At 55.5% G+C, this 26,475-nt stretch overlaps 2 protein-coding genes across 3 annotated transcripts; one reads left to right on the top strand and one right to left on the bottom strand.

Moving 5' to 3' along the window:
- The first annotated feature begins 238 nt into the window (after positions 1 to 238).
- On the top strand, positions 239 to 7,861 carry FCSK (fucose kinase). The gene is made up of 23 exons (XM_074152115.1): positions 239 to 308; positions 395 to 552; positions 662 to 712; positions 825 to 950; positions 1,145 to 1,217; positions 1,501 to 1,598; positions 1,747 to 1,827; positions 1,918 to 2,037; positions 2,230 to 2,371; positions 2,609 to 2,736; positions 2,840 to 2,941; positions 3,396 to 3,566; positions 3,640 to 3,707; positions 3,868 to 4,241; positions 4,475 to 4,685; positions 4,781 to 4,947; positions 5,054 to 5,281; positions 5,390 to 5,533; positions 5,674 to 5,793; positions 5,868 to 6,055; positions 6,215 to 6,314; positions 6,879 to 7,102; positions 7,259 to 7,861. Exons 1-23 carry the CDS (start codon positions 239 to 241, stop codon positions 7,373 to 7,375), a joined length of 3,261 nt encoding a protein of 1,086 aa, XP_074008216.1. The 3' UTR covers positions 7,376 to 7,861.
- A 301-nt stretch (positions 7,862 to 8,162) lies between these two features.
- COG4 (component of oligomeric golgi complex 4) lies at positions 8,163 to 26,464 on the bottom strand. Of its 2 annotated transcripts, XM_074151589.1 has the most exons (19): positions 26,295 to 26,464; positions 24,850 to 24,932; positions 23,655 to 23,769; positions 22,728 to 22,902; positions 21,928 to 22,121; positions 21,349 to 21,454; positions 19,273 to 19,430; positions 18,656 to 18,714; positions 17,134 to 17,267; positions 16,499 to 16,617; positions 15,978 to 16,144; positions 15,160 to 15,325; positions 13,570 to 13,632; positions 12,316 to 12,432; positions 10,433 to 10,525; positions 10,079 to 10,162; positions 9,641 to 9,742; positions 9,149 to 9,277; positions 8,163 to 8,910 (listed from the first exon to the last, which is right to left on the bottom strand). In XM_074151589.1, the coding sequence occupies exons 1-19, from the start codon at positions 26,439 to 26,441 to the stop codon at positions 8,776 to 8,778; spliced, it is 2,346 nt and encodes a 781-aa protein (XP_074007690.1). In that variant the 5' UTR covers positions 26,442 to 26,464; the 3' UTR covers positions 8,163 to 8,775. The 2 variants fall into 2 exon arrangements, with proteins under 2 accessions (XP_074007690.1, XP_074007691.1); XM_074151590.1 differs by lacking the exon at positions 13,570 to 13,632 and having other exon boundaries at positions 8,166 to 8,910; positions 26,295 to 26,445.
- Between the last annotated feature and the right edge of the window lie 11 nt (positions 26,465 to 26,475).

Genomic DNA, 26,475 nt, shown 5'->3' with positions numbered 1-26,475 from the left:
TTTTGGGGCAGAAAAACGTCAACCCCCCCCCCATTCTTCCTTTGCAAGACCCTCGGGCGGGCAGTGCCGGGGAGGGGTGCACTGTGCCTTTAAGCCAGCTGGGGCCGCCCGGCCGCGCATTGCGCGCTGGGAGTTGTAGTCCATACGGCGCTGCGCGCTCCTTCTCCCTCTCCGGGAGGGACTACATCTCCCAGCAGCCCCCGCGGCCGCCTGCCAAGAGGGCCCGGAAGGAGCGGCCATGGCGGCGGAGTGGAGCGTTCTCCTCCTCACCTGTCAGCCCGGCGGCTGCGTCTCCGCCTTCCAGCGAGGCAAGCGGCGGGGCTGGCGCTCGTCCTCTCCCCTCGGCGGGGAGGGGGGTGCCAGCCCTCAGCGCCGCTGGCCTCTCGCTCCGCAGAACTGGAGGCCCGCCGGCTGAGGGGCAGCCTGGGCCCGCGGCCCCCCCCGCTCCTCCTGGCCGTGGAGGACCCCTGGGCCCGCCTGGGCAGCGGCGGGGCCACCCTCAACGCCTTGCTGGTGGCGGCCGAGCACCTCAGCGCCCGGGCAGGCTGTACGGTGAGGGGCCTTCCCCCGGGCTTGGGGGAGAGCGGGGTGGCAGCCTGTGGTGGGCCCCGAGGAGTGGCTGTCCCCCTCTTGCCGATTGTCCCCTCCTCTGCCCTCCCAGGTAGTGAGCTCCGACGTCCTGAGGGAAGCCCGCATCCTCATCCTGCACATGGTGAGGAGCCCGACCCTGCAGCCCAGCTTGGGGCTCTCCGTCTCGCACAGGGCCACCTTCTCACCCTCTCCCTCCTTGTGACCCCCCCCCACTGTGTTCCCCATCCGACCAGGGCCGTGACTTCTCCTTCGACGACTGTGGCCGAGCCTTCACCTGCCTGCCCGTGGAGGAGCCCGGTGCCCCGGCCGAAGCTCTGGTCTGCAACCTGGACAGCCTGCTGGGGACCATGACACACCGGGTCTGTGTGGCCTGCGGGATGGGGCCTTGGGCTCACGCCATGGGATGAGCATGAGCTCGTGCTGGGCACTCCATGGGTGGGTTTGGCTCCCCCCGAAGCCTTCGGCGTGCCCTCAGCAGGCTCCCAGCAGGGTGGGAAGGGTGGTCTGAGCCCCTTCTGTGCCATCCCTGGGCATGTGGCCCTTCTCTCGGCAGCTCTGCGTGGGCTCCCCACCCGGCGTGTGGGTCTGCAGCACCGACATGCTCCTCACCGTGCCCTCGGCACCAGGTGAGTGGGTGCCTCCAGCTTTGCCTCCAGCACCCCCTTTGGCTCAGGACAGGGTTCAGAGCCAGCAGTGCAGCTGGTTCAGCCTGTGCCACGCTCCCATAAGGGATGCTCAGGCATTGCTGACCCTTGTGTGGTTGGGAGCATCCGTTGTGCGTGCAGCGAGGTGACTGAGGCTGGATGCTGCTGTCACCGCCTCTGCTGTGGACTCAGATTTCAGGCAGCTGTGCCCAGTGCGGGTACATTCTCTGCCCCAGCGGGCACTGGTCTCTGTCACTTTCCCCAGGGATCAACTGGGACGGCTTCCAGGGTGTCAGAGTGATCGCGGTGCCTGGGAGCCAGGCATATGCCAGGAACCATGGGGTCTACCTCACCGATGAGCAGGTCAGGAGCAGCTCCTCCTTCAAGGGGCATTTCTTGGAGGTGCAGGGGTCCCCACCACTGTGGTCCCTTGGGTGCTGAGGTCCCAGCACCCAAGGTGGCTGCTTGGTTTGGGGCACTCTGAAGAGCGGCAGGGTGGTCTCGCTCCTAGGGGCTGGTGCGCGACATTATCTACAAAGGCACGGAGGCTCAGATCCAGCAGTGTGCGGGGCCTGACAGCACTGTCCCACTGGTACGGCACGACCTGGGCATCGGTGGCCCTGCCAGCCTTGTCCCTTGTGTCACTCGTGGCCATGCTCTCAGCCCCACTGTGTCCTGGCAGGTCTGCGGGGTGGTTTTCTTCTCCTCGGATGCCGCTGAGCAGCTTCTGGCCACCCACGTCATCCCTCCTCTGGATGCCTGCACCTACATGGGGCTGGACTCGGGGGCACCACCCATCCAGGTGACAGCGCCTCCATGGGGGACGGGACCCCTCGCCCCATGGGTGCTGCTGCTGCGCATCTCTGTAGGACCTGTTTACCTCTTGTGCTACCAGATTTGGGCAGGAGAGGTGGCAGGAGGGGAGCACCCAGCATCAGGGTGGGGGTCAGGATGGCTGGCCCGGCTGCACCCAACAATTCTTTTCTCTCCCCAGCTCTCCCTCTTCTTCGACATCGTGCTGTGCATGGCAGGGGGGGTGACGGAGGAGGAGTTCCTGAAGGGTGGCGGTGACACCAATGTGAGGAGCGCCCGCTCCGTGCTGTGGACAGCTCTCCGCACCTTCCCCCTTAGCATGGGTGAGCGATGCTGCAGCGGGCACACACGACATGACCCGTCCCTCAGCCCCCTTTCCCTGCGTGGGGAGAAGTGGGGTGGTCGGAGCTTGTTTCTCCCTGCTGCTGCGGGTCCCCAGGTGTTTCCTCCCCACCGCTTCGGCTGGGGGATGTTCAGCCTGGCTGCCCTTGGCTCACACGGGTGTCAGGCACATCCGTGTTTGCCACCGATGTGCTGACAGCTCTGCTGCTCCCCCGCAGCCTGCATCCCCGGTGCGTCCTACGACTACATGACCACCTCTGCGAGCGACCACATCCGCAGCTTGACGCTCCTGCCCAGCTCTGCCAGCCACCTCCGCTTCTGCAAAACAGCCCATTCCCATGTGGACGTATGTCCTTCCATCCCCAGCCTTGCTTGCACGTGTTTTTTGGGGGTTACTGCAGGCTGTGTGGCTGGACCCCGGTCCCACAGTGCCTCCGTGCCCTCGGCAGCAGCCTTGTCTCCTGGGGGACGGCTCTTCGGTCATCAACTGCCTGCTGGAAGGAGCCGTGCGGCTGGCGGCCGGCAGCGTCATCCAGCACTGTCACCTCCAGGTATGTGGCTGGAGCGGGGGTGACCCTGAGTTCTCAGTGCACTGGATGGGGAGCAGGGTGAGGTGGCCTTGGCTGGGACAGGGGACCCACAGCTGTAAGATTTGGGGTGCCCTTCCTCTTCTGGTCTGCCTTTCAGCTGGTGCTGGGGATCCTGCTGGCTGTCACCCTTCCCAGGCAAGGGGAGGGGGCTGTCACCATTGGGCTGTCCCTCTTTGGGGAGGGCAGACCTTCTCCTTGGGGGCTCTGTTATGGCTGTGAGCCCTGGAGGCTGTCGCCTGGCCTGAATTTCTGCAGTCTATGTCCCTGCGGCCCCATGACAAAGGAAAGCGTGTCCCTCTGGCCCTAGCTTGTCTCCCAGAGTGGTTGTCCCCTGCTAAGGTTGGGATCTGGCTCTGGTTTGGGGGCTGCTCTGGGGCCAGCTGTGCCACTCGGGGCCCTGCTGCCTCTTCCGCAGGGTCCCCTTGAGATCGGTCCAGGCTGCCTCCTCTCGGGCCTCTCTGCAGGCTCCTCACCAGCCCTGCAGGGCTGTCCCCTGCGTGACCTTGTCCTGCAGGGCCACCACATCCGGCTGCGTGACCTGTCCTGCCATGTGTTCACTCTCACTGGCCGCCTCGACGACTGGCAGGTACGGGGTTGGCGAGGTGGCGTGAGGCTCCCCCTGAAGCCAGGGTGTAACCAGCCCCTCCGTGCCCCTGCAGAGCCCTGCTGAAGAGGCCACCTACCTGAACGTGCCCTGGGCTGAATTTTTCCATCGGACGGGCATACGGTGGGTGCTAAGTGCAGGTCGGGACAGGAGACCTGACTCCCCTGGGGATGGCTGCGGTGGGAGGTGTCACAGCCACCCTAACCCATCCCGTGTCCTGGCTCCCCTCCTGGAAGGTGTTTCCAAGCCCCAGGGTGGTGCTGACGGGCTCTTCCTCCATCAGGGAAGGGGACCTTTGGGACGCCGAGCTGCCACGGAGGAGCTGCTGCCTGCTTAACGCTCGGCTCTTCCCGGTGCTGCACGCCTGTGAGGCACTGGGGCTGGAGGACGTGCTGTGGCTGCTGGCCCCGGGGGCGGCAGCGGCCAGCGAGCGGCTGGCACGTTGGCGGGCAGCCTGGCGCATGTCCTGGCAGGAGCTGCTGCCTTGTCTAGACAAGGCGGCCGAGCTGGACGCCCGCCGGGCCCTCTTCTTCCTGCAGGGCCAGCGCAAGGTGCGGCGGGTGCTGCTGGGGCGCCAGGACAGCAGCCTCCTGCCGCTGGCCCGCAGCGCCGTCCATGAGGGCTACCACGAGGCTGTGCTGGGCACGCTGGACGAGGGTAAGCTGGGTTCACACAAGTTGTGTCGTGGCTTTTGGGGCTGTTCGGTGCTCCTCACCCCCTCCAATGACCCCCCCACCATTGCAAGAACCCATGAGGGTGCACCCCCAGGGTTTCTGACAAGCAAGGGTGGGCGAGTTGCTCTACCCTGGAGCCTGCTTATCGCAGAAGAGGGCTAGTTTGGGGTGACTTGGAGCCTGGCTGTGGCTTTGCAGCTTCCTTTTATTTCCTAGTTGCCTCCACGGCTGGTGATGCTGGCATTGCAGCCCGGGCGCTCGCCTGCATCGCTGAGGTCCTGGGCTGCATGGCAGGAGGGGAAGGGGGCTTGCGGAGCGGGCCCGCTGCCAACAGGGAGTGGGCCTTGGCTTTCGGGCGCCTGGAGAGCGGGGACATTGCCGGTGGTGTCCGGGAGCTGGCCACTGAGCGGCAGAAGTGGATGAGCAGGTGAGGCTGGGGCTGGTGGGTGGCCACTGGCCCTTCCCTGCCATCAGCAAGCTCAGGGAGCCGTGGTGGTGGGCTCAGCACCCCTCTTCTCCCAGGCCGGCTCTGCTGGTGAGAGCGGCTCGGCATTATGAGGGGGCCGAGCAGATCCTCGTGCGGCAGGCGGTGATGTCCTCCTGCCAGTTTGTCACCGTGGGACAAGCGGAGCTGCCACCCATGGGGCATTGGGTGCAGGTGGTGTGTCCAGCCCGCCTGGACTTCTCCGGTGAGTGCCCAACCAGATGATCGGTGTCTTACCCCTGTGGCGCTTGGGGGGGAAAAAGGAGTCGGGGTGCTGCCGTGCGGGGGCTGATTGATGGTGAGCTTTGCAGGCGGCTGGAGCGACACCCCCCCCATCACCTATGAGCACGGCGGGGCTGTGGTGGACCTGGCGGTGCTGGTGGACGGGTGCCGGCCCATCGGCGCCCGGGTGCGGCGCATCGGCCAGCCGGAGCTGCGCCTGGTCAGCCTGGGCGGGACGCCGCAGGGGGAGGCGGCGGTGGAGCTGGTGTGCCGGGAGCTGGAGGACTTGCGGGATTACTGCCAGCCGCACGCCCCAGGTGAGGTGTCACCATCCCCACGGCCCGGTTCTGCCCCTGCGATGCCCCCGCCGCGGCAGGTAGGGCAGCGGGCATCATCTTTGCTTTTTTTCCCCCTCTTGTTTCCAGGAGCCTTGCTCAAAGCTGCCTTCATCTGCACCCAGGTCGTGCAGTTCCCCTCGCAGAAACCCCTGCGGGCCCAGCTGATGGAGAATTTCGGGGGCGGGTTTGAGGTGCACACTTGGTCCAAGCTGCCCCACGGGTCTGGCCTCGGTAAGTCTGCAGGGAAAGGGATGGGGAGTCCCTCCTGCTGCCAGCACCAGCATGGGACACCCCCCTCGCTGCCCCCCATCTCTCAACGGGCACGCTCGGTGCCTCGCTGCCCTGTTTCTCCCGCTCCGTGCTCCCTGCAGGCACCAGCAGCATCCTGGCGGGAGCGGTGATGGCATCGCTGTACCGGGCGGCCGGGAAAGCTGCCAGCACCGAGTCGCTCATCCACGCCGTGCTGCACCTGGAGCAGAGGCTGACGACAGGTAGTGGCCGGGGGGACCAGCCGTCCCGCAGAGCTGGGGGGCCCGGCGGTGGCTGAGGACCCTCTCCCCTGCAGGCGGTGGTTGGCAGGACCAGGTGGGGGGGCTCGTGCCCGGCATCAAAATTGGGAGGTCGAAGGCGCAGCTGCCGCTCAGGGTGGAGGTGGAAGAGATTCCGGTGCCCGATGGTTTTACCCAGACCCTCAACGACCACTTGCTGCTGGTGTACACGGGGAAGACTCGCCTGGCACGTAACCTGCTCCAGGTAACGCCTTGGTGTCACGGCTCTGGCCTCTGCTCGCCCCGTAGCCTTTGCTGCCTGTCCCCTTCGCCACTGCAGAGCTCTGCCACCCCGACGGGGAGCTGGTGCCGAAGGCTCCTGGAGCTGGGAGGGTGGTGACAGGGACGTTCTGGCCTCTTGCAGGACGTGGTGAGGAACTGGTACGCCAGGCTGCCCTCCGCCGTGCAGAATGCTGATGCGCTGGTGAGCAACGCCGAGGAGTGCGCCCAGGCCTTGAGGCAAGGTGTGAGCCCCCTTCCCTGGGCCAGGCCGGCCCTTTTAACCACTGAAGAAACACAGACTTCCCCCCCTGGGGGGAGTCTCTGTAGTTCTGGGGTGGGGGGAAAAGCTCGGGGGAGTGCAGGTCCTTGCAGTCGCAGAAGCTTCAAGTCTTCCCCCAGGCCCACTGGTGTGTTGTAGGCGATGCCTCAAAATTCAGGCTTGAGTGAAGATGAGGAAGGGGGATTAGACGTGCCGAGTCTGGCTGATTTTCTGCGAGCAGTCTGTGACGGGGCTGGGGGCCATGCCTGGCCCGTGCGGTGGATTCATTTGGCCTTTGGCTGCTGGGATGCTGTGGAGGGGAAGCCTGAGCATTAAAGCAAGCAAATTCTCCCCCTGTGGAAGAAGATTAAAAATAAATGGCAACGTGACAGAGCTGGGTTTGCTTCCTCGGCCGGCAGAGCTGGGAGGAACTGGGTAGATGAGAAGGTGGAATTTAGCTTGGGCTGAGCGGCAGAGGCAGGGACAGGTTTTTGCCCCTGGGGTGAGACTTAGAGGTAAATAGTTTGCGATATTCTCCCCCCTGCAGGTAACCTGTCGCTCGTGGGCAAGTGTCTGGACCGCTACTGGCAGCAGAAGAAATGCATGGCCCCAGGGTGCGAGCCGCTGGCCGTGGGGCGCATGATGGATGCTCTCCGTCCCCACGTCTATGGGCAGTGCCTGGCAGGGGCTGGCGGTGGCGGCTTCCTTTACGTCTTAACCAAAGCCCCTCGGCAGAAAGAGGCTTTGCACCAAATTCTAGCAAAAACCGAGGTGAGGTGTGAGCTCTGAGGCTTTTTCCTTTATATCAGGAGTGGGATGAGGTGGGTTTTTTGTCCCCTTTGGCCTTCCCAGAGCCTCAGAGGTGAGAACTTCTCCCTCACTGGCTCCTGCCCCAACCAGTAACTCTTTTTCTGTTTTTTTTTGTAGGGACTGGGCAATTTCAGCATCCACAGCATCCAAGTGGACATGGGAGGTTTCTCTGTGGAGGTCATGGGACGTGATCCCAAGGATGCCGCTCACCTCAGGGAGGAGGTGGCTGTGTGAAGGTCTTCAGCCCTGACCCCTTCCCGGCAGATCTGCGGAGCAAGGGAGGGAGCATCCAGCTGCCTTCCACAGCAGGGAAATCCCCACTGCTTTAGAGGCAGCTCCTTCAACCAGCTCCAGCAGGTGCCTTAGATCTTGATGTAGCCTTTTTATGCTGCTACTTGCCCCAAAAGCCACGGAGGCTAGAGAAGCTGCGATGAACTGGGCAGGCAAAACCATCCCTGGAGGGTGGTCTTGCTGGGAGGACAGTCTGCTCGGGCTTCCAAGCTGATTTTGGGGTTTCACTCCAGTTTTCATGATTCTCCGAAGGGAAAGAATACTATTTGTGATGCTACTTCTAGCGGAAAATGGTTTGGTGTGCAATGCTCCTGCACCAAGGTCCACCCTGGATGTGGAATCGAGTCCGTCTCCTGTGCTGACACTATTCCTGCAGCGAGTTACTAGTCCCTGCAGCCTCTTTGAATAAAAAAAACACTTATTCCCAGTATGTGGTTATGCCCCTCTGTACCTATCAGGGCTCCTCCCTCCCCGTGGGACAGCTAGGGCCCAGCAATGCAGGGGGCAAAGCTCTTCCAGGGTGGGATGGCAGAACCATGCAGGGGGCTGGTGATGGCCCTCCACAGCCCCGGGTGACAGGGGACAGCCGGGGACCACTGCAGCCAGGCAGCAGGCTGGCACCAGGTATTGCCTCAGGGGGGTTTGAACTGTGGCAGTGCCAGCTCGGGGGCGGGCAGGGGGATCCTCTTGATGCTGTGGCACAGGGTAGAAGAGGAGAAACGGCAAATTGCTTGTCCTTTATCTCTCCAAGGTTTATTTACAGAGTAGCTGTACAGCGAGCCAGCAGGGACACAGCCCCACTTCCTAGGGATTTTCCAAGCACCCTTCCCACAAGGAAATTAATCCTTTTCCCTTCTCGCAGTGATCCCCACCACCACCAGGAGAAAGCCAGGGCTCCAGTACTGCAGGACGCCAGTAGTTGAGCCTTAAACTGGTGGCACAGAAGGCACAGGACTGCAGCCAGCAGCATGGGCAGAGCTCTGTGCAGCCCCACACTTTAACCCTAGCACACAGCCCCAGTGTCCCAGAGCTCCTGTGCCTCCTGCAGGACAGCAGAATGAAGAGAAGCAGGAGCCAGCACAAGCTTGTCCCTCAGACTAGCACGTGTTTTCAGAAATTGTGTCACGCCATCAACGTGAGAGATCCTCTGCTGCTTTAGTTCTGCTCCCGCAAAAGGATGGCAGCTCCTCATCCCAGGAAAGCCCTTTGCTCCAAGGAATGGGAGCAGAAGGGCAGACATCACCCCATCCCTACACCACATAACAGCCAGTCCCACGCAGGCTCCAGGGCTACAGCCTTCCTGCCGTTACCTCCAGTGCAGTGTTGACCCAAAGACCGACCAACTACAGGCGCAGCCGCTTGATATCCTCGCTGCGGAAGTCGATCCGGAGAGCCAGCACCTGCCGGACCTCGGCTGGAGTAAGGCGCCAGGTGAGCGGGCCAGAGTTTGGGCCCCAATAATCCAGGATCTCTGTCACCTGGAGAAAGAGGAGAGCTGCAGGAGAGAACTCGGCACCCACTGCCCTCCAACTCCAGCTATGGTCACTCTATTCCCTGCAGGCAAACACCCATCAGGCATGGGGCAACTCTTCCAGCCCCTCCCTACCCCGCAGATGTGACAACATCTGGATGAGCCCAGTAAATCCACCTGGACTCCAGCTGGGCTTCCTGCAATCCTCCCCCCCAGCCAGTAAAAGCAGACAGAGTGTAGCTCACCCTTTCCAGGTTGAGGATGGTGGCCATCTGGGAAAGACGGGCAAACTTGTCGCGGATAGTCCAGGTGGTGACGGTGGTGAGATAGGCTATGAGAGACCTCAGCTCCTTGTCAAACTGCAGCCCGCCGAGCTGCGGAGACCAAGGGAGCTGTTGTCAACCCTCCGAGCAGGTTGTACCAAACACACCGTTAACAAAAGTTACAGGGGAAGGTCTCTGAGCAGGAGGGTTCCAGTTGGACCACTTATTGCAGGTTAAACTGCCTTACACTTAGACCCACCTTAAAAAAACCCTTATCTTCCCAGTTCCCACCCCCAAAAAAATGCACTTTCTCCCTGTGTGTGCTCATGCAAGGTCTCCCCGAGCTGGGCACTGGCAGCGGCAGAGTTTCTTTGAGGCTCGTTTTGCCTCTGCCCTGCCCCATCCCTTGGAGGGCACCGAGGGTTTGCAGTCTGGCCAGGGACTCTACAGGGTAGAGGACAGTGTTTTGCTTACCCTGCTGAAGGTGGATTTGAGCAGCACTTTCTCCAGCTCGATGGCTATGAGAGTGGTCATCAGACCAGTGAGGGTATCGTAAATCACCGGGGACAGCCCAGCCTGGAAGCAGAAACCTGCGTCATTCTAGTCAGGGACAACTGAGCACAGGGCCATAAAAAACAAGCCTACGAGAGCTTCCAAATAAAGACCCATCACTTGCTTTCAAATAAAGCCCCATCACTTGCATGCTCAGTGAGCAGAAAGCACCGGCAAAAGCGATCCAGGTATGTAGGGCCCGCAAGGAGGCTTTGAAAATTGCCTGAGAAGGGGGGGTGATTGATCTCCAAGAACCCTGCAAGGCATCGGAGAACATCCATCTGACGTTCCCCTGAGCAGCAGGGGGAAGAGCTGGGAGATGCCACGTGGAGGTCCGGTTGTCACGTCCCTCTCGCTCACCTTGAACTCTGTCATCTGCTGTTCCAGATTGACGATGAACTGCTGGACCCACGGATCGTTAGCTTCGTAGTCACTGAACTCTTCCTGACATTGAAATACAAAAAAGGGATGTTTACGTGGCCTGCCCTGAACAAATGGCCTAGAGGACAGGAAGGGACCCCTTCTGTTTCCTCAACTTCCTTTCCTGCCAAATGTCCCTTTCCAGGCTTAGATGCAGAGCAAGTTCTGAGTATTTTACTGTTGCTCTGAGAGAACAGGGGAGAACTGAGGGGAATGAGACAGCGGTTGCTCTGACTTTGCTGCCGAGCAGAGAGTGCAGAAGCATGGCTGGAAGCAGAGAACGCTGAGCTTTACCTCCTCGATGTTGTGGGAGACGGAGAGGAAGAGGTTGATCCAGGGCTTCACCTGGGGTTTGATGGCTGTGCTGTTCAGCTCGTTGAGACCTTCCTGAGGGGGACAGGAAGAGGACACGAGAGTGACGGAGCACAGCTATTGTCCAATGACACACAACCTTTAGAATCATAGAATTGTCCAGGTTGGAAGGGTCCTTTCAGATCATCGAGTCCAACCATTGACCCAACACTGACAAAAACCATCACTAAACCGTGTCTCTAAGCACTATGAATACCCATCTTTTAAATACCTCCAGGGATGGTGACTCCACCACTTCCCTGGGCAAAGGCAGGCTGTCTTGATGCTGCCTCACACCCTCACTGCGAGCTGGGGAAACCAACTGAGAAACTGGACCCAGAAGTCCCAGATCCCACCCTCTTCCAGCACTGGAGGGCTCTGAGGACACCAGGACGACAAGAAAAGAGGAAGGATGTTGGCCTAGAAGCTGCTGTTGTGCTGACTTGCAGCCTGGTCTGAAGGTCTCGTGCTTGCCCGCCCTTCCTGTGCAGCTACAGAGGTTTGCTGGCAGGAGAGAGGGGTTTGATTCTCATCCCACCAGGGTAGGAAAGGAGGCAAACACCAGCCTTTCCACCCAGTGCCAGCCAGGAGGCCCCAGTGATTGGACTCAGCTGATGCCTCCCACCTCCAGCGCAGCTTAGCTCAGCAGGAGAAGCTAAAAGGAGGATAAAAAGCTGTAACAGCAGTTAGTTCCCTGAATTAATCATAACCCCAGCGCACGCCATCTCCCTGGAGCAGCAGGTTGTCAGCGAAGGCTCTTCTGTCTGCTCTGATGCTGGAGAGCTCTCTGAAAGCCCTCTCCTGCCAACCACCCCCATTCAGCTCAGCAAGACGTCAAGAAAGCTCACCCAGCATGAAACCATTCAGGTACCGACACTGCCTGGCATTTGATGAAAGTTTTTAACTCAAATTGGCATTTCTGAGCAGGCCCTGCTGGCAATTGCCCTTTTCCAAGGCAAATTCAATGCGCGTGTGACTCAGGCAGCCCAGGAGCTTGCCGCTCAGCCTCTTGATTGCTTTGCAGCCGGTTTTAATTCTGCACTAGCGCTAAACCGGAGAGTTTTACTCCTCGCTGATGAGCTCTTTGGTTTCCATGCTGACCACAAGCCTCAAGGGGGTTCGCCAGCAATACCGCTCTGAAGGCATCTGACTGCAGCGAACTGCAAAGCCAACCGAAAAATGGTCTGGCCCCTCTGTGGAGTACAAAGCTGATGGCAAAGCTGGTTCAAAATATTCTGTTTTGCTTGGCTTACTTCCCCAGGAGATATCAGGTCTTCCTGCTCCCCTTCCTGCCAGAAACCACTGTGAAATTTTAGGGCAACAGGCCCCATCGAGCCAGTGGATTTATAAAGCCAGAGAGCCTTTTGCCCCACGCGGGGAGTATTTCTGTTTGAGAAAGGAGGAGAAACCGGAGAGAAGAGCAGCCCTTCTCCACCTTGAGCATTACCTAACGAGGCTCTGGACAACCTGACAACGTGCTGCGCCACGAGGGAGAACGGAGGAGATGGAAATGCTATTAATATTTCTTCTCCTGAAAATGCTGAACCAACTATGGCTCTGTGCTGAGTGAGGACAAAGGGAACAACATCCCTTCTGGCTCTGCAGCTGCTTCCAGTGCTTTTTAGGCAGCCACCAGCCGATGCGGCTGTGCAAATGGGCTGGATTTGTTTCCATGCCTCAAAGGTAACTGATTTGCTCCCTCCTACACCCCTGCCCAGCGTGCTCCTGGAGTCAGATGTGGCACAGGATGATTCTTGCCTGAGCTCACCCTGAAGGCACCAGCCAGCCAGCACTGGAGACCAGCAGTAATTCGGCAAGATGCTCACCTGCAGCAGGTCGCGAAATTTGTTGGAGACAGCAGCCATGTCCGAGAGGCAGCTGTCAATCTTAGCCTGAGCTTGCTCGCCCCCGAAGCCTTGGGTCAGCAGTTTGCTGCAGTCGCTCTGCAGAGAAAAGATCCACCAGCAAGTTGCAAATTAATCAAAGAATGGTTCGGGTTGGAAGGGACCTTAAAGACCATCCTGTCCCACCCCCTGCCCTGGGCAGGGACACCTCCCACCAGACCAGGTTGCTCCAAGCCCCCTCCAACCTGGCCTTGAACCCCTCCAGGGATGGGGCAGCCACAGCTTCTCGGGGCAACCTGGGCCAGGCTCTCACCACCCTCACAGCAAAGAAGTTCTTCCCCAGATCTCATCTCAATCTCCCCTCTTTCAGTGTCAAACCCTTCCCCCTCCTCCTATGGCTCCCCTCCCTCATCCAGAGTCCCTCCCCAGCTTTCCTGGAGCCCCTTGAGGGGACTGGAAGAGGCTCTAAGGTCTCCCCGGAGCCTTCTCTTCTCCAGGCTGAACCCCCCCAACTCTCTCAGCCTGTCCTCCCAGCAGAGGGGCTCCAGCCCTCCCAGCATCTCCATGGCCTCTGCTGGCCCCGCTCCAACAGGTCCATGTGCTTCTGCTGTTGGTGGCCCCAGAGCTGGAGGCAGCACTGGGGGGTGTCTCCCCAGAGCGGAGCAGAAGGGCAGAATCCCCCCCCTCGCCCTGCTGGCCACGCTGCTGGGGATGCAGCCCAGGATGCAGGGGGCTTTTTGGGCTGCCAGCACACATTGCCGGGGCGTGTGGAGCTTCTCATCCTGGGCTGTTTCTATCCCACCACGTTGCCGAGCTCTGGCTGCCCACCAGTGTGCTCACAGGCTCGGACAGGCACCAAACTCTTGCCCCCGGGAAGACAGAGGCTGCTGGCTGCAGCCAGGGAAGAGGGCAGCAAGAGAAGAAGCCATGGGCTATCTAGCCCAGCACCAAAGAACCACAACCTCTCAATGATGCACATTTTATTCCACTGGCTCCCAACCTGTGCCAGGTTGGACAAGCTGGAGGAACTGGTATTTCCAGCTGCTACTGATGTATTGGACAGAAATTGCTTTGCCAGCTCAAAATTGCTTTCCTAAGGCTGGAGGGCAAAGACCTCAGGAATTTGGGCATATTGGAAGTCCAGATGGTTTATCTGACACACCCCCCCCCCGCCCCGCCAAGGAAGGATATTACAAATTTGATTACAGCAAAACCAATAAAGAATCCAGACCATACCTCCAAAGTCTTCTTTAGGGTCATGATGTTCTCACTGCAGACTTCCACATTGTTTAAGGTCACCTGGAAAAAAAAGAGCAAAACAAACCCCAGTAGAATTCACTGGAATTTCCCAGCACTGAATTTTCCCAATTCAGCCTCAAGTCCTTACAAGTTTTCTCCGCGTAGCTCACACTACAGGCTGAAATGCAAATATTTAAAGGCACAGAGGTGCTACTGTGTGATGGAAGTACTGCAGATTCACGGAGCTGCATGAAGCTGAGTGACAGTAACAGAGCACGTGTGCTGAACCTGCAGCCAGTACGGAGTCTGGGTTCCTTCACTTCTTTTCCTCCTCGTTCTGCCCACAACGTTGCAGCGAAGCCCCAGTTGTGGGTCACTGGTGGAAAAGAGGGTATAACCCCAACTTTCTGTGACTGTGTCAGGAAGAACAACAGGCCAGGAGCGGCTGGAGGTGACTGTTTATACGCTGTGTCCAGAGAAGCAGGGGAGGCAGGAAGGCATTCATACCTCGGCGGGAGGAACCAGCACCCCTCCTGCCGGATGAGTATCTGTTCTTCACCGAACAGACTGTTCTCTACCTGCTGAAGCTGAACTAAATGTCAGTACAAGGCAGGGGTTTGTGCAGACAGGGAAATGAGGCGAGCTGACAGGTGAATGAGGAATTCCAGCGGGAGAACTGACATTTTAAGCGCTTTGCTTCAAAAAAAATGCAGAAACCTGTAACCAAGAATTTAATGAAGGGGAAAGATTCAGTCCCTCCTGCTCCCTTTGTTGCCTTCTCTCCTCATACAGTGAAAGTTCCAAGGAGGCTCTTCAGCACAGGGTGTTCCCAGCAACTTACAGAGAGGGAGAAAAGTCGGGGTCCTCTCCAGCGCTCTCAGAGCCTCTGTCCACAGCTCTGCTCAAACAGCAGGGCTGGCTGAGAGGAGAGAGAAGATCCAGGGTTGCTCTCCCAGCGAGATCTTTTGCACCATGCAAGGTCTATACGGCATCCCCCCATGGGGAAGGATGTGCTACGCTGCACAAGATAGGAGCGAAGGCCCTTCATGTGGTCTCCAAGGGGTCTTTAATGCTCACTGGCCACGTTCTGACCTGCTCAAGGAGCGTTGCTGTCAGGAGAAGGCAACAGGAGGATCTTGCAGGCCAAGCAGAGCAGACAACCGTGCTCTAATGGAAACTCTCTGATCTGATAAGAGAGAATGAAGAAGCCACGAGCTTGGGCAAGGAAACTTTCTCATGTAGAGGGAGGTGTGGATGAGACACTCTCCCACCACTTTTGTGCAGAGCCTGCGAAGAACAGGATTGATGAAGGCCTCAAAAGAGCACGGACTCCTCCCCGGTCTGGAGGGAATCATCGTCGCAGCAGTCACAGGATCGTACTTGAACAGGCCTGGTGTAGAAGCCCTACAAACATGAGGTGAGGCAGAAGCATCTAAGAGACATCCAAAGTCAGGCCACCCACCACACCTGAACAGGTTTTCAGGTTCTCTGAACATGTGATCCAACACCAATCCTGTTCCCAAGAGCTCCCCGGTATATTTCCCCTCACCCCAACTCATTCTACACCAGACCAGCTACCAAACCCACCAGAAAGGACTGCTTGGCCTCGTCGGTGCTTTCAATGCCTTTGGTATCGAACTTGCCCTGCTGCAGGCTGCTGTGCATGATGTTCACGGCACTGGTCACCCCTCTCTGGAAGTCCTGGAAGGTCGTGGCTGGAAAGCCCTGCTTCAGCTTGTTGTACAGAACCTCCCTATGGGGCAAGCACAAGATACCAGGGCTTAAAGCAAATACTTCAGACCACAGCAGAGCTGTGCTCTGTGACAAGGGACAGCACTCTGGCTGAGCTGTGACCTCAACAAGGTAAGTGGAACTTCACAGGGACAAAAGAGGGCTGGCAAATATCTCCTGACAGCATCTAAAGGACATAAGGCTGAAAGAAAAACACAGCCACCCAGTTTCTGAGCTTTCCCCCAGCTGTCTGCTGCCTTCAGTCACAGTTCCCCACTCCCACGTTGGGATGAAAAACACGAACAGGGCGATTTCTGCAGGCTCCCCCCAAGTAGAAGTTACTAAGCAATCTCACAGGCAACCCAGAGAACAGCTAGGGGTGACTGTGTGCCATCAAGCACGGTAGCACTCCAGTGGGATGTGATGACTTGATCTCATAGGGATTTTGGGCCATGAGGTTCCTTTTTCTGTTTGTCCTACAGGTGACCACCACTACTGTGAGAAAAGTATGTCCAGCTCCAGCTTCCCACACCACACCTGATGCTGCTTCCTATGAGCATCTTTCATGGAGAAGACAAACCAGAGGCTCAAAGGCAAAGGACACATGGAAGACCACTGTTTGCAGAAGGTGAGGTGGGAGGTAAGTTACAATGAACCCGGTATATTTTCATTACCTGAAGTCAGACTCCAGCTCAGTGGTGGAGTGGTTGATCATGGCACAGAGACAGTCTATGCTGGAGCTGGAGAGAGCGCGTCCAATGCACTTCTTCACGATATAAAACACATCATCCACCATGCTGGAGGTGAGCTGGCCCTTCTCGTAGCTGTCCATGGCAACAGCCTGCAAAGAAAGCTGTCTCAGTGTCCAGAGCTCGGCGAGCGAAGGTGTCCTCTCCGAGCAGTGCTGTGAGACCCAACTGCCTGTTTCACCCCGAGCTGAACTGCACCACGCGTGAGCAGCCACCACTCATCCTAGTTCTCAGTAGCCCCATAGACCCAGAAGATCTGGCTCTGGAAGATGCTCAGGGGTATGTTTGGAGTCAAAGTTCAGAAAGAACTTGCTTTTCAAGGCCAAGGGAAACAAGAGACCTTCCCAACAACCACAGAGCTCATCTCCCTCCCTCAGGACGCTCAGCAGATGCACAGGCCGTTGGCAGAGAGCACAGGCTATCGCAAGCAGCAGGCTGAGCCCTACCTTGTTGACAGTCTCCCTCATGAAGTATTCCTCCATGGTGATGTAGTAGCCAATGAGTTCTTGCATGGTGCGGCTCAGCAGGCAGTTGTTGAGGAGCTTGTCCAGGTATTTCTGATGCTCTACAAAAAACAAGAGAGCGCCGTCAGTGGGGACCAAGTGCCAGAAAGCAGTTCCACCCCAACAGACACACACCTGCAAAGCCCAGCCTGGAATAAATCACAGGCCTCAACCATGTAGCTGACACTGCTAAGCTGGCTTTTGCAGATGACAGAAGTGATTTCCAGAGCTCTGTGGAGTTCCCAAACCCTGGATCTGTTTTCCCCATGGGAAACAGGGGGGGTTTCCCCATCCCCCTTTAGGATCTGTACCTGCAGATCAAAGGGCCCACCCTCTCATCGGGGACCTTATTTATTATGCTCTGCAGTCAATCCTAAGGTTGGTTTCCCTGTTAGAGGGAACAACCAGTGCTGAAAACAGATTTGGGGAGGCCAGACCACATGATCCTCTTCCACAGAGTGCTTCCAAAGCGCCTCTGCAGATCCTGTATCACTCTGCTCTGCCACTAACTCAGAAATATTTCCACCTCTGGCTGCAAGGGGCAGAGCGCCTGCAAGTATTGGTATTCAAGGCGTTACCTTGCTTTATCTCCTCTGAGGCCATCGAGTCCCCCACCTCAAAATCGGCTATTATTCGTCTCTTGATGAACCTCAAGTAAAGCTCACTGCGGGCGTTCATCAGGGTGACTTCTGTTAAAATAGGGTCAAGTTCCCTGGAAGGGACATAGCACGAATCAAGGTAACAAAACTACATAAGGAGAGGCACTAATTTAACTCAGTTAAGCAGCGTGTTCTCTTTTTGTCTTACTATGAGATCAATACTGCCCCTTTCCATCCGTGCCACCGAGTGGCAAAGCTCAGCAGAATAACTGGTATGTGCAAAGAATGCACATACAATCAAAACATCCTGAAAAAGTCATTACAGAGAAGCTTTTGTTTTCCCTCATGGACGTGAGAACAACCACATTAAAATCACAGCTGTAAGGGCTGCAAGACTCTAAGCAAACTGATATAACTTGAGAATTAGCCCTGTTTTGAATGGAGGTTGGATTAGAGACCTTTGGCAGTCCTCAGTTCTGCTATGATTCTATGAGCCCTACGTGGCCAGTGTTAGAAATGCCTGGTCCCTGCCATCTCCTCCATCTCCTGTGCACAGATTCCTGTGTTTCTCTGAAAATGATGAAGAATCCGTTTAAGCTCAACAGCTCAGGAAACGTGAGAGCAAAAAAGCACGTGACAACGCAGAACGCAGTGTTCATATCAGAGATGACTATGGAAAAAAGGACCCACATCAGCAGCTTTTTCATCAGCGTGCACAAAAGAACTTCACAAATCCTGCTCAAAGCCTCACAACACACAAGTGAGACAAGGAACCATTATCTTTATTTTATGGATGAAAAAGCAAAAGCTCAGAAAACCTGGGACGCACACACGGTTACTCAGAGCAAATAGTAAATGGGTTTTTATGTTTATGCTGAAATAATTAGTCACGCAGGCTCACAGACAGATCTTGCTTGAGGAACATCAGTTTTTCTTTCAGGGCATGTTTAAAAGTCATGCAATGCCAGAAGGGCTGGGTGCACTTTCAAATGGCCTTACTTTAGGGCTTATACAAATACTTACGATAAAAAGAAAAGGAGGGGGATTGAAAGCACTTTGGTTCGTTAGCAAGAAACTGATGTCACAGAGTCGCTGCAGCAGCAGTACAGATTAAATAGGACCCAAAGATTTATTCCTGATTCTGCCACAAATGATCTGCCCGGGGAGCTGCTCCATTTCGTGGGCTCCGAGGACTGTACTCTGACCATCAATAGGTGGTGGGCACAGGCAATTAAACTCTCAGTCCTTGATTCGCAGTGATATTGCCAGCCCTCCAGCAGTGTTTAGGGCCAAGGCTTAAAAGTAAGGAGTAAGCAAAATAAAGAACCACCACAGAAGCTGCCTTTATAAAAGGGCAGCGAAGGGCACCTAACAATTAGATTTTATGCTTTAGTAGCCACAAACCATCTGGAAGACCAGGAGAGTTATCTAAATGCTAAGCAGTGTTAATAACAGCTCAAGAGTGAAAGGTTAGAGAGCAAAAAAGAGGTTTTGTTTGTACCTTGGTTCAATCTTCTCTGCAGAAGAACTTCTCATCATGCTATTCTGAACTTGCTGGAACTGCAATCACAAAAAAAGGGGGAGTCATCAAAGTCTTTGCTGATGGGTTGGAGTTAACAGCCACATCTTGTGCTGTAGCCTAAGGAGGTGCTCACTCAGGCAGGGTGCAGGAAGCGCTGCCAGAGAAGGAAACTGTATCGGTTTCCCCCCTTCCTTCCAAGAGAGAAGAGCTCAGCCTGCCAGGAAGGGCGGTGGGATGGGAACCCCAACAGAGGCACCGAGGTCTGTGACCACGAGACAGTCAAAGCAGCCCTGCATCTAACAGACAGGAGCAGGAACAAGCCAGAGGGGAAGGCATACTGAAAGCGCCCCATGGATCTGCAGAGCAAAGCATCCCATGCCCACGGTCCATCTACCATCCTCCCAATGAATCCTTCTCCGCAACAGAAGGGATAGCTACAGGCTGGACCCCTTCAGCCATCAGCGCAAATACAGAGTAAAGCAAGGTTTCTCTCAGTACACAAGGTCAAACTTTGCCACTTCTATGGCAGTCGGAGCCCCACGGAGCTGGATGGAGGCCACAGGTGGCTGTGTCAGGCAGCATCACACCCCTCTTACCTGCCTGTGATAGTCCCTCTCTTTGATGAACTTGTCCACCACTTTCTCCACCTGCCGGTCACACTCCACTTGCAGGTGCTTGATGAGGGTGTACAGCCTCCCGGGCCCGTAGTAGGTCTCCACAATGGGTTGGTGGGTCTCCACAACGCGAGCAATCCCTGCAGGGAGAGGGGAAGCACAAGAGAGAGACTCAGACAGGAGATCCCATCCAGTCTGGACCCAGACTAGAGCTCTACAGGTCCACAGACTGGACCTAACAAAGGATCATTCACTCCCCAGATAAATTGAGACACTCAAGCCACTCTCTAGTGCCTCACTGGAGACCTGCCATCACCACCCCTTGTTCCATGGCATCTTCTCTCTGCATATGCCACCTTCCATCCTCTCTCGTTTATTGCAAGGCTGCAGTGCGAATCTCCTGGAGTAGAAGCCCTGTCTCTTCCTAAAGACAGCTCCTGCCATGCCTTGTGTGTCAGCTGCCCTCCTGCCCAGCGAGATACAAGATATGAAGGTATGAATCTTCCACAGGAGAAAGCCAAATGAGCTAAACCTGGCAGGGGACATTCAAATGCAGTCTCAGCTTTCAGCACTGTCCTGGGTTGGGCGACACAGGACTAACTTTTCTTCGAATGCTGGGGAAAACTGCAATTTTAGAAGACTCTAATGTCTCAATTCATGAAAATATTTATTTTATAGCCAGCCAGGCTCTGTGGGATTCAAGGTCTTAGTGTTTTCAAGCCTTGCCAGGTGCAGGGACGAGGAGGAGCAAGGCCTGGGCATTTGACCCAGGCTGGCCAACAGGGTTATTTTATACCATGAACCTCACATTCAATATAAATTAGAAAAGTTTGCGGCATAGCCCTCTCTCCCTGATGGCAGCAGGTCCAGACAACTCCTTGCCTCAGTGCCGGACCCGAGTCCTTCCTTTCCTCCCCAAGCTGTTGTGCTCACAGTGTCTGACATTTGCTGTCCCTGCTGGGAGTGCGCAGCTTCCTACTGATAGAATGGGCTGCGTATAATTCTTGTATATCTTATATCAGTATCGGGATTAATACTGGTTCTTTAGTGTTATTGTTAATTATTTAGTCTTATTCTATTAGATCTATTTATATTTCAACCCTCGTGTTTCTTTGTGTTCCCCGATTCCCCTTTCTGGGTGGGGAGGGGTCATCGGGTGATAGAATAATTGTCTAAACAACAATAAATTGTTATGAGTTTTCTCAAACCATAACAAGCATCTACCAGGCTACAGGAGAAGAGCAACGCTAAGAAAATCAGCGTCCGCTCTTATCTGTCACATCGATGCCCAAGACAGCAAGCATTAGTGAAGGCAGGACCTCCTTGGAGAAAAAAGCTCATCTCCAAGGACATATCTCTCCAAGATTGTTTTCTTCTCACAAACTCTGTACTCCGAGTTAGCAATACTCCCCCTCTTTTGATGCTACTGCCAAGAAAGCCTCAGCGGCTCTAAGGACCTTCAATAGCAGCAAGGATGCCAGGCTGGAAGAGTGACTTGGCACTGGTGCAACCTGGAATTGTAGCAGACTTAATAGAGAAGGCAGTTAATCACCATGGGATCTCAATTACTGTCTTTGGCGACATTCCCACAGATCATTCATATTCCCTTCTCTCCCTTCCCTCTCTGCATTCAAGCTCTGGTGGTCCTCCTTGAAGAGCCAGGCCTGGAGGCATCAGCAGATGCTCAGTCTCAAGGGATGCGATTTGTTTGTCTGGAGAGCTGCTTGTCTGAAAAAACCTTCAGGGAATGCCCGTTTGTTTTGAGGATCCAGAGAACAGGAAAAGTCTCATTCCTGGAGGAAGCCAACAAATCCTTTGCCAATCCACTTGGTGCCTTTGCAAGCTGTACATAGGAAAGCTTGCTTATTGTAACGCCCTCTCCTGACTGGGAAAAAGTCTATGAGTTGTGTCCCTGTTCCTCTAGCATGACACTCCCATAGCTCAAAGGGGAACGGAGGCATTTTGTGGTCTCCTGGAGCTAGAATTAACAGCATTTCAATTGATGGACAATCTCATCACGGACTATTTTCAATCCATCAGCAACAAAAGGAAGTTTACCTTCAAAGAGAAGTGTCAGAGTGTCTGCAAAGATGACAGCGGCTCGACGGTCACTCATGTCTGTCCCCATCACCAGCTGCAGGTTCTCCTCTGCTTTGTTGGCCACCTGCATGACAACAGGACCAGTCAGCTGGTAACACCCAAAGATACTCTTCATCTCACGGGGTGGACCTCTGTCCCCTGACCTGTCCCCCAGGCTTTTACTGGAGTTCCCATCACAAGAAGTATTGCTGCCGTTCCTCCTTTGAACAGGGATCCTTTCCTCTCCTGTGGAAAACTCAAGGATCAAGGAAAGGCAGAAGCTTGCTCTTCTCTTTCCAGGCTCCCTTGTATGAGCTTTAAGCAAGGACAATGAGCAAGACACAGAAGGAAAAGTCAGGAAGCCAGTGGGATCTGCATTCAGACACCAGAGAGACCACCCTGGGGTGCAAAACACAGGGAGAAAGATAACGAAGGCCAGTGCTGGTTTCTCAGATTAACAAGCCAGAGCCAAGATCTCCTTCTGCAACATCTGTTGACAGAGATTGGATTTTGCTTTCCCCTAGGAGACCGGACAGTATGTTTCACAGAACCCGTTACCTGCTTGCAGAGGTACTCTGAGAACTTGCTCAGCCCCTCCTCATGTAAGCCGAGCAGAGGAAAGATCTTGAAGAACCGTTCCACTTGGGGCAGGTCTCCCTGCTTCATAGCTGTGTCGAATTTCTCTGTGACAATTGTCTTGAGGTGCTGCTCTGCTTCCTGCAGGAGCTTCAGGTTGGCATCAATTATGCCCCCTGGTCAAAAGGACAGAAAAGAAAGGGAAAAGTGACGGCACAATGTTAGTACCACATCAAGGGCTGCTCTTTTTCCCCAGCAGAGAGACCAACATCGTGCAGCTCTAGGATGAGAAGGCAGACGGCACACTGCAACTCCCCTACAGGCAAAGGTCCGTGTGTGGTGTACACACAGCTGATGTCATGGTCTTGCATGGAGGGTGTGAACACGTCAACCAGGACATTTCTTCTAGGGATCAGGCAACTTACTCCTTCGTTTCCAGTTGCTCTGCTTGGTAGCACACCGTAACACTGCAAACAGTTCTCCCTGACAGAGCCTTCTCCCTCACTTCTTTTGTCCTGCACATGTCCTTCACCTAGTCAGCACCTGAAATACTATTAAAGCCATGTGCCAGGAAGTCTCCTTTCAACTAACAATAACTCAAAGCTGACAATGCTTCGAAAACGTTCACCTCTATGTTACTCTATAACACGCTAAGATCTTTGGCCAGCATTAGATCTTCTGCTTTGTCTACTGAGCTGAGCCCATCTGTCATGGGAAATCAAGCAGCCTCTAGTTATCTGCTGGAAAGGTGACTTCTCAGCTTCTCCTCACAAAGTACTTACCTTCCTTGCCCTGACGACTGAGCTCGATCACCGATTTGTCCAGAGACAGATAGCGATGGATGTGGGCTGCTGCCTGCTCATAATCTTCATTTCGCAGGGCTGTTTGAACTCCGTCCATGCAGAACTTCAGGTCAAGGATGTCGTCAGCTCTCTGAATGGCCTGATAGAGTCGATTCTGCAAGAAAGGCAACCGGTAAGGCTTCCTGCTGCGGGCTGGAGCAGGGAAAGAGAATTATGAGGAGAGGGCAGCGTGGGGGGAAAGAAGAAGGAAGAAATAGACTGAAGTGATACTTCTCTACACGATAAACAACTACGTAAGAAGAAACGCCAACTTACTTAAAAAGTCGTAAGACCAATGACTCCAAAAGATGAACAGCATTTACCTGTCAAAAGTCAGGTTGAACTCAGAGGCCATACTCCCCTTTATCACCCAGGCAGAGACCAGAGACACAACCACACGTCATCTGTTTGAATTTAAGCAGTTGTGCTGGGCGCTGGGACTTGGTGCCTCTTAGCCTACCTCTGTACAAAGAATGTGACAGCCCGGATTCCTGACCACTCTTGGGTGACAACGACCATCTCCACTGTCCTCAGCGCCACAATAGTTGACAAAAGAGTGCTAATGAAAACTAACCTCAGCTTATTCACAATATTCTACCATAAGCTGCACGGACAGAAGGGGACGCTGGAGAATCAGCCACTATATGGCAAATCATATGCATTATTCACTCCTGTACCTCGCAATATCTGGGAGCCCAGCAAGATGTCATTACATAACAACACGAGAAAATGCTAAAACAAAGAACGAAACAGCTTCCAGCCCACTGAAGAGAAGAGCACATTTCTCTCATCACGATGTGAGCACGTGAGCAGACAGAATATGGCTTGGCGGTGACAAGTCCTAAACGCCCGCCCCAGTCCAGTTACCTTGGCAAGGTCAAGCTGGCGGACTTTACTGCTGACGTTCTCAGCCAGGTTACAGGTGAAAGTGATCATCCCTGCCAACTGCTGGGCATCCCCTTCGATGAGCTGCAAATTTGGGCTGGAAACACAAGCAGATTGAACGTGAGATGCAAATATTATGGAGTCAGATGGTCTGCAACAGCAGGATGGTTCTTCCTCCAAACCCGATTGCTCCTGTCAGTGACAGTATCTCTCATTTCATGCCTCTCCTACAGGAGCAAAGCATCAAAATCAAACAGACTGCTTTGGAGGAGGCTGCATGGACAGACTAACAACTGTCTCACTACCAGATGGGGCATGAACAAGCTGCTGAGTCTTTAAGATACTCCCCACTTCTGAAGTGGAAGATGAAGCCTGTGAACTTGCGCTCCAAGCTTCTACTAGACATGAGGCCACTTACAATGACTTTCCAGGCTGCCTGCACAAGCTCACTGTGAAGAGGCAGTAATATTTGGGGATAATACATTTGGAGATTAATATGGAGAGAAGACTGAGGGCGGATCTGATCAATGCTTATAAATACTTAAAGGGAGGGTGTCAAGAGGATGGGGCCGGTCTTTTTTCAGTGGTGCCCAGTGACAGGACAAGAGGAAATGGGCACAAACTTGAATATAAGAAGTTCCACCTAAACATGAGGAGGAACTTCTTTACTTTGAGGGAGGCAGAGCCCTGGAAGAGGCTGCCCAGAGAGGTGGTGGGGTCTCCTTCTCTGGAGACATTCCAAATCCGCCTGGACACGTTCCTGTGCAACCTGCTCTGGGTGGACCTGCTTTGGCAGGGGGGTTGGACTAAATGATCTCCAGAGGTTCCTTCCAACCCTGCATCATTCTGTGATTCTGTGATTTGTCCATACTGGTAAACAGCCTGACATAAGACCTCCGATCCAAGCATTGATGCTGAAACCTAACAATATCTGGGGTGAGACCTTCAAAAAACTGCTCAGCCTACACCACTGTGAGGGTGCAGCACTTCTCTCTGTTAGTGCTGCTGAGAAGAACTACTCCTCCCTTCCACAAACTGATTTAAAGTCTGACATTTTCTGAGAAGGACTGTGCTTCCCTCACAACACTGAAACAAATTTTCCCACCGTGCAGTAAGGAGGGAGGCACTGAACACTGCACAGAAGCAGAAAGAAAGGGAGAGGGTGGGGACCACTAACCCCATGCGATGAAGTGCAACCATCTTGTTCTCTATAGTGCTTTGCTGTTCCAGGAGGGCATCCAGCTCTTCCTGCACGACTTTCTGAAAGAAAACGACAAAGAAAGTCTTGTGTGACCTCAGCTCTCCTCCAGGCCAGCAACTTATCATAGGCTTTACACTCAAGTCAAGCGCACGCAGCTAGCAAGGTATCAGTAGTTCCAAGGGTTCATACAACAATTAAATACTTCCTAAGCTTTCACTTTAATCCTGTAAATATTTATGCCATTCCAAATCTTAGAATGGTTTGGGTTGGAAGGGACCTTAAAGACCATCCTGTCCCACCCCCTGCCCTGAGCAGGGACACTTCCCACCAGACCAGGTTGCTCCAAGCCCCCTCCAACCTGGCCTTGAACCCCTCCAGGGATGGGGCAGCCACAGCTTCTCGGGGCAACCCGGGCCAGGCTCTCACCACTCTCACAGCAAAGAGTTTCCTCCTGAGAGCTCATCTCCATCTCCCCTCTTTCAGTGTCAAACCCTTCCCCCTCCTCCTATGGCTCCCCTCCCTCATCCAGAGTCCCTCCCCAGCTTTCCTGGAGCCCCTTGAGGGGACTGGAAGAGGCTCTAAGGCCTCCCCGGAGCCTTCTCTTCTCCAGGCTGAACCCCCCCAACTCTCTCAGCCTGTCCTCACAGCAGAGGGGCTCCAGCCCTCCCAGCATCTCCGTGGCCTCCTCTGGCCCCGCTCCAACAGGTCCATGTCCTTCTGCTGTTCGTGGCCCCAGAGCTGGAGGCAGCACTGGGGGGGAGGGTTTCCCCAGAGCGGAGCAGAGGGGCAGAATCCCCCCCCTCGCCCTGCTGGCCACGCTGCTGGGGATGCAGCCCAGGATGCGGTGGGGCTTTCTGGGCTGCCAGCGCATGTTGCTGGGGCGTGTGGAGCTTCTCATTCACCAACACCCCCAAGTCCTTCTCCTCAAGGCTGCTCTCCATCCATTCACTGCCCACCCTGGATTTGTGCTTGGGATTGCCCTGACTCTGTGCAGGACCTCGCATTTGGCCTGGTTGAACTCCATGAGGTTTGCACCTCTCCAGCCTGTCCAGGTCCCTCTGGGTGACATCCCTTCTCTCCAGCGTGTCGACCTTATCAGTTAAGCAAACCTCGTTACACAACTCTTCAGTCAGGTAACCCACAAACGCCTCCCCCGGCTGAGCTTTCGGCGCGGGACCCCGAATCTGCAGGGATCTGCTCACGATCCCGGGACACCAATGCCACGAAGGCACCACCGTCCCCCCACCGGGCCCGAACCCGTATTTAATGTCTCTGTACAGGATCGGGACTATGGGAGCCGCGACAAGGAGGCACCCAGAGGGGGATGGAGCAGCGAACACCATCCGGGGTGCCACGTCCCGCACCGCCCCAGCCCGCCCCACCGAAGGCCCCGCCGCCTCACGGGCCTTCCCCCCACACACCTCCTCTTCACACAGCCGGCTGTAGGCAGCCTCCAGGTCCGCCAGGTCGGTGAGCGACTGAATCCGCTCCATGGAGAGGGCGGAGGCGGCCGAGCCGCTGCCCTCCCCCGCCGCCGCCCGCGGGCCCGGCGCCGTGGCCGCCGCCATCTTGGGTGGCAGCTGACACGGTTTCCACCGCTGT

Source organism: Numenius arquata, chromosome 8 (genome assembly GCF_964106895.1).
Source record: "Numenius arquata chromosome 8, bNumArq3.hap1.1, whole genome shotgun sequence".
NCBI lineage: Eukaryota > Metazoa > Chordata > Aves > Charadriiformes > Scolopacidae > Numenius > Numenius arquata.
The sequence above is the reverse complement of the archived record's forward strand: the minus strand, read 5'-3'. Positions and strand labels throughout refer to the sequence as shown.

Bases quoted from the DNA above. Each gene is read 5' to 3' on its own strand.
- COG4 (XM_074151589.1), bottom strand. From the start codon at position 26,441: ATGGCGGCGGCCACGGCGCCGGGCCCGCGGGCGGCGGCGGGGGAGGGC. The intron at 23,770-24,849 runs GTTAGTGGTCCC...TTGTGTTTCCAG, and splicing joins GTTGCACTTCATCGCATGGG to CCCAAATTTGCAGCTCATCG. The intron at 10,526-12,315 runs GTGAGCATCTTG...TGTCCCCCTCAG, and splicing joins AATTTCGCGACCTGCTGCAG to GAAGGTCTCAACGAGCTGAA.
- FCSK (XM_074152115.1), top strand. From the start codon at position 239: ATGGCGGCGGAGTGGAGCGTTCTCCTCCTCACCTGTCAGCCCGGCGGC. The intron at 4,242-4,474 runs GTAAGCTGGGTT...TTTATTTCCTAG, and splicing joins GCTGGGCACGCTGGACGAGG to TTGCCTCCACGGCTGGTGAT. The intron at 7,103-7,258 runs GTGAGGTGTGAG...TTTTTTTTGTAG, and splicing joins AAATTCTAGCAAAAACCGAG to GGACTGGGCAATTTCAGCAT.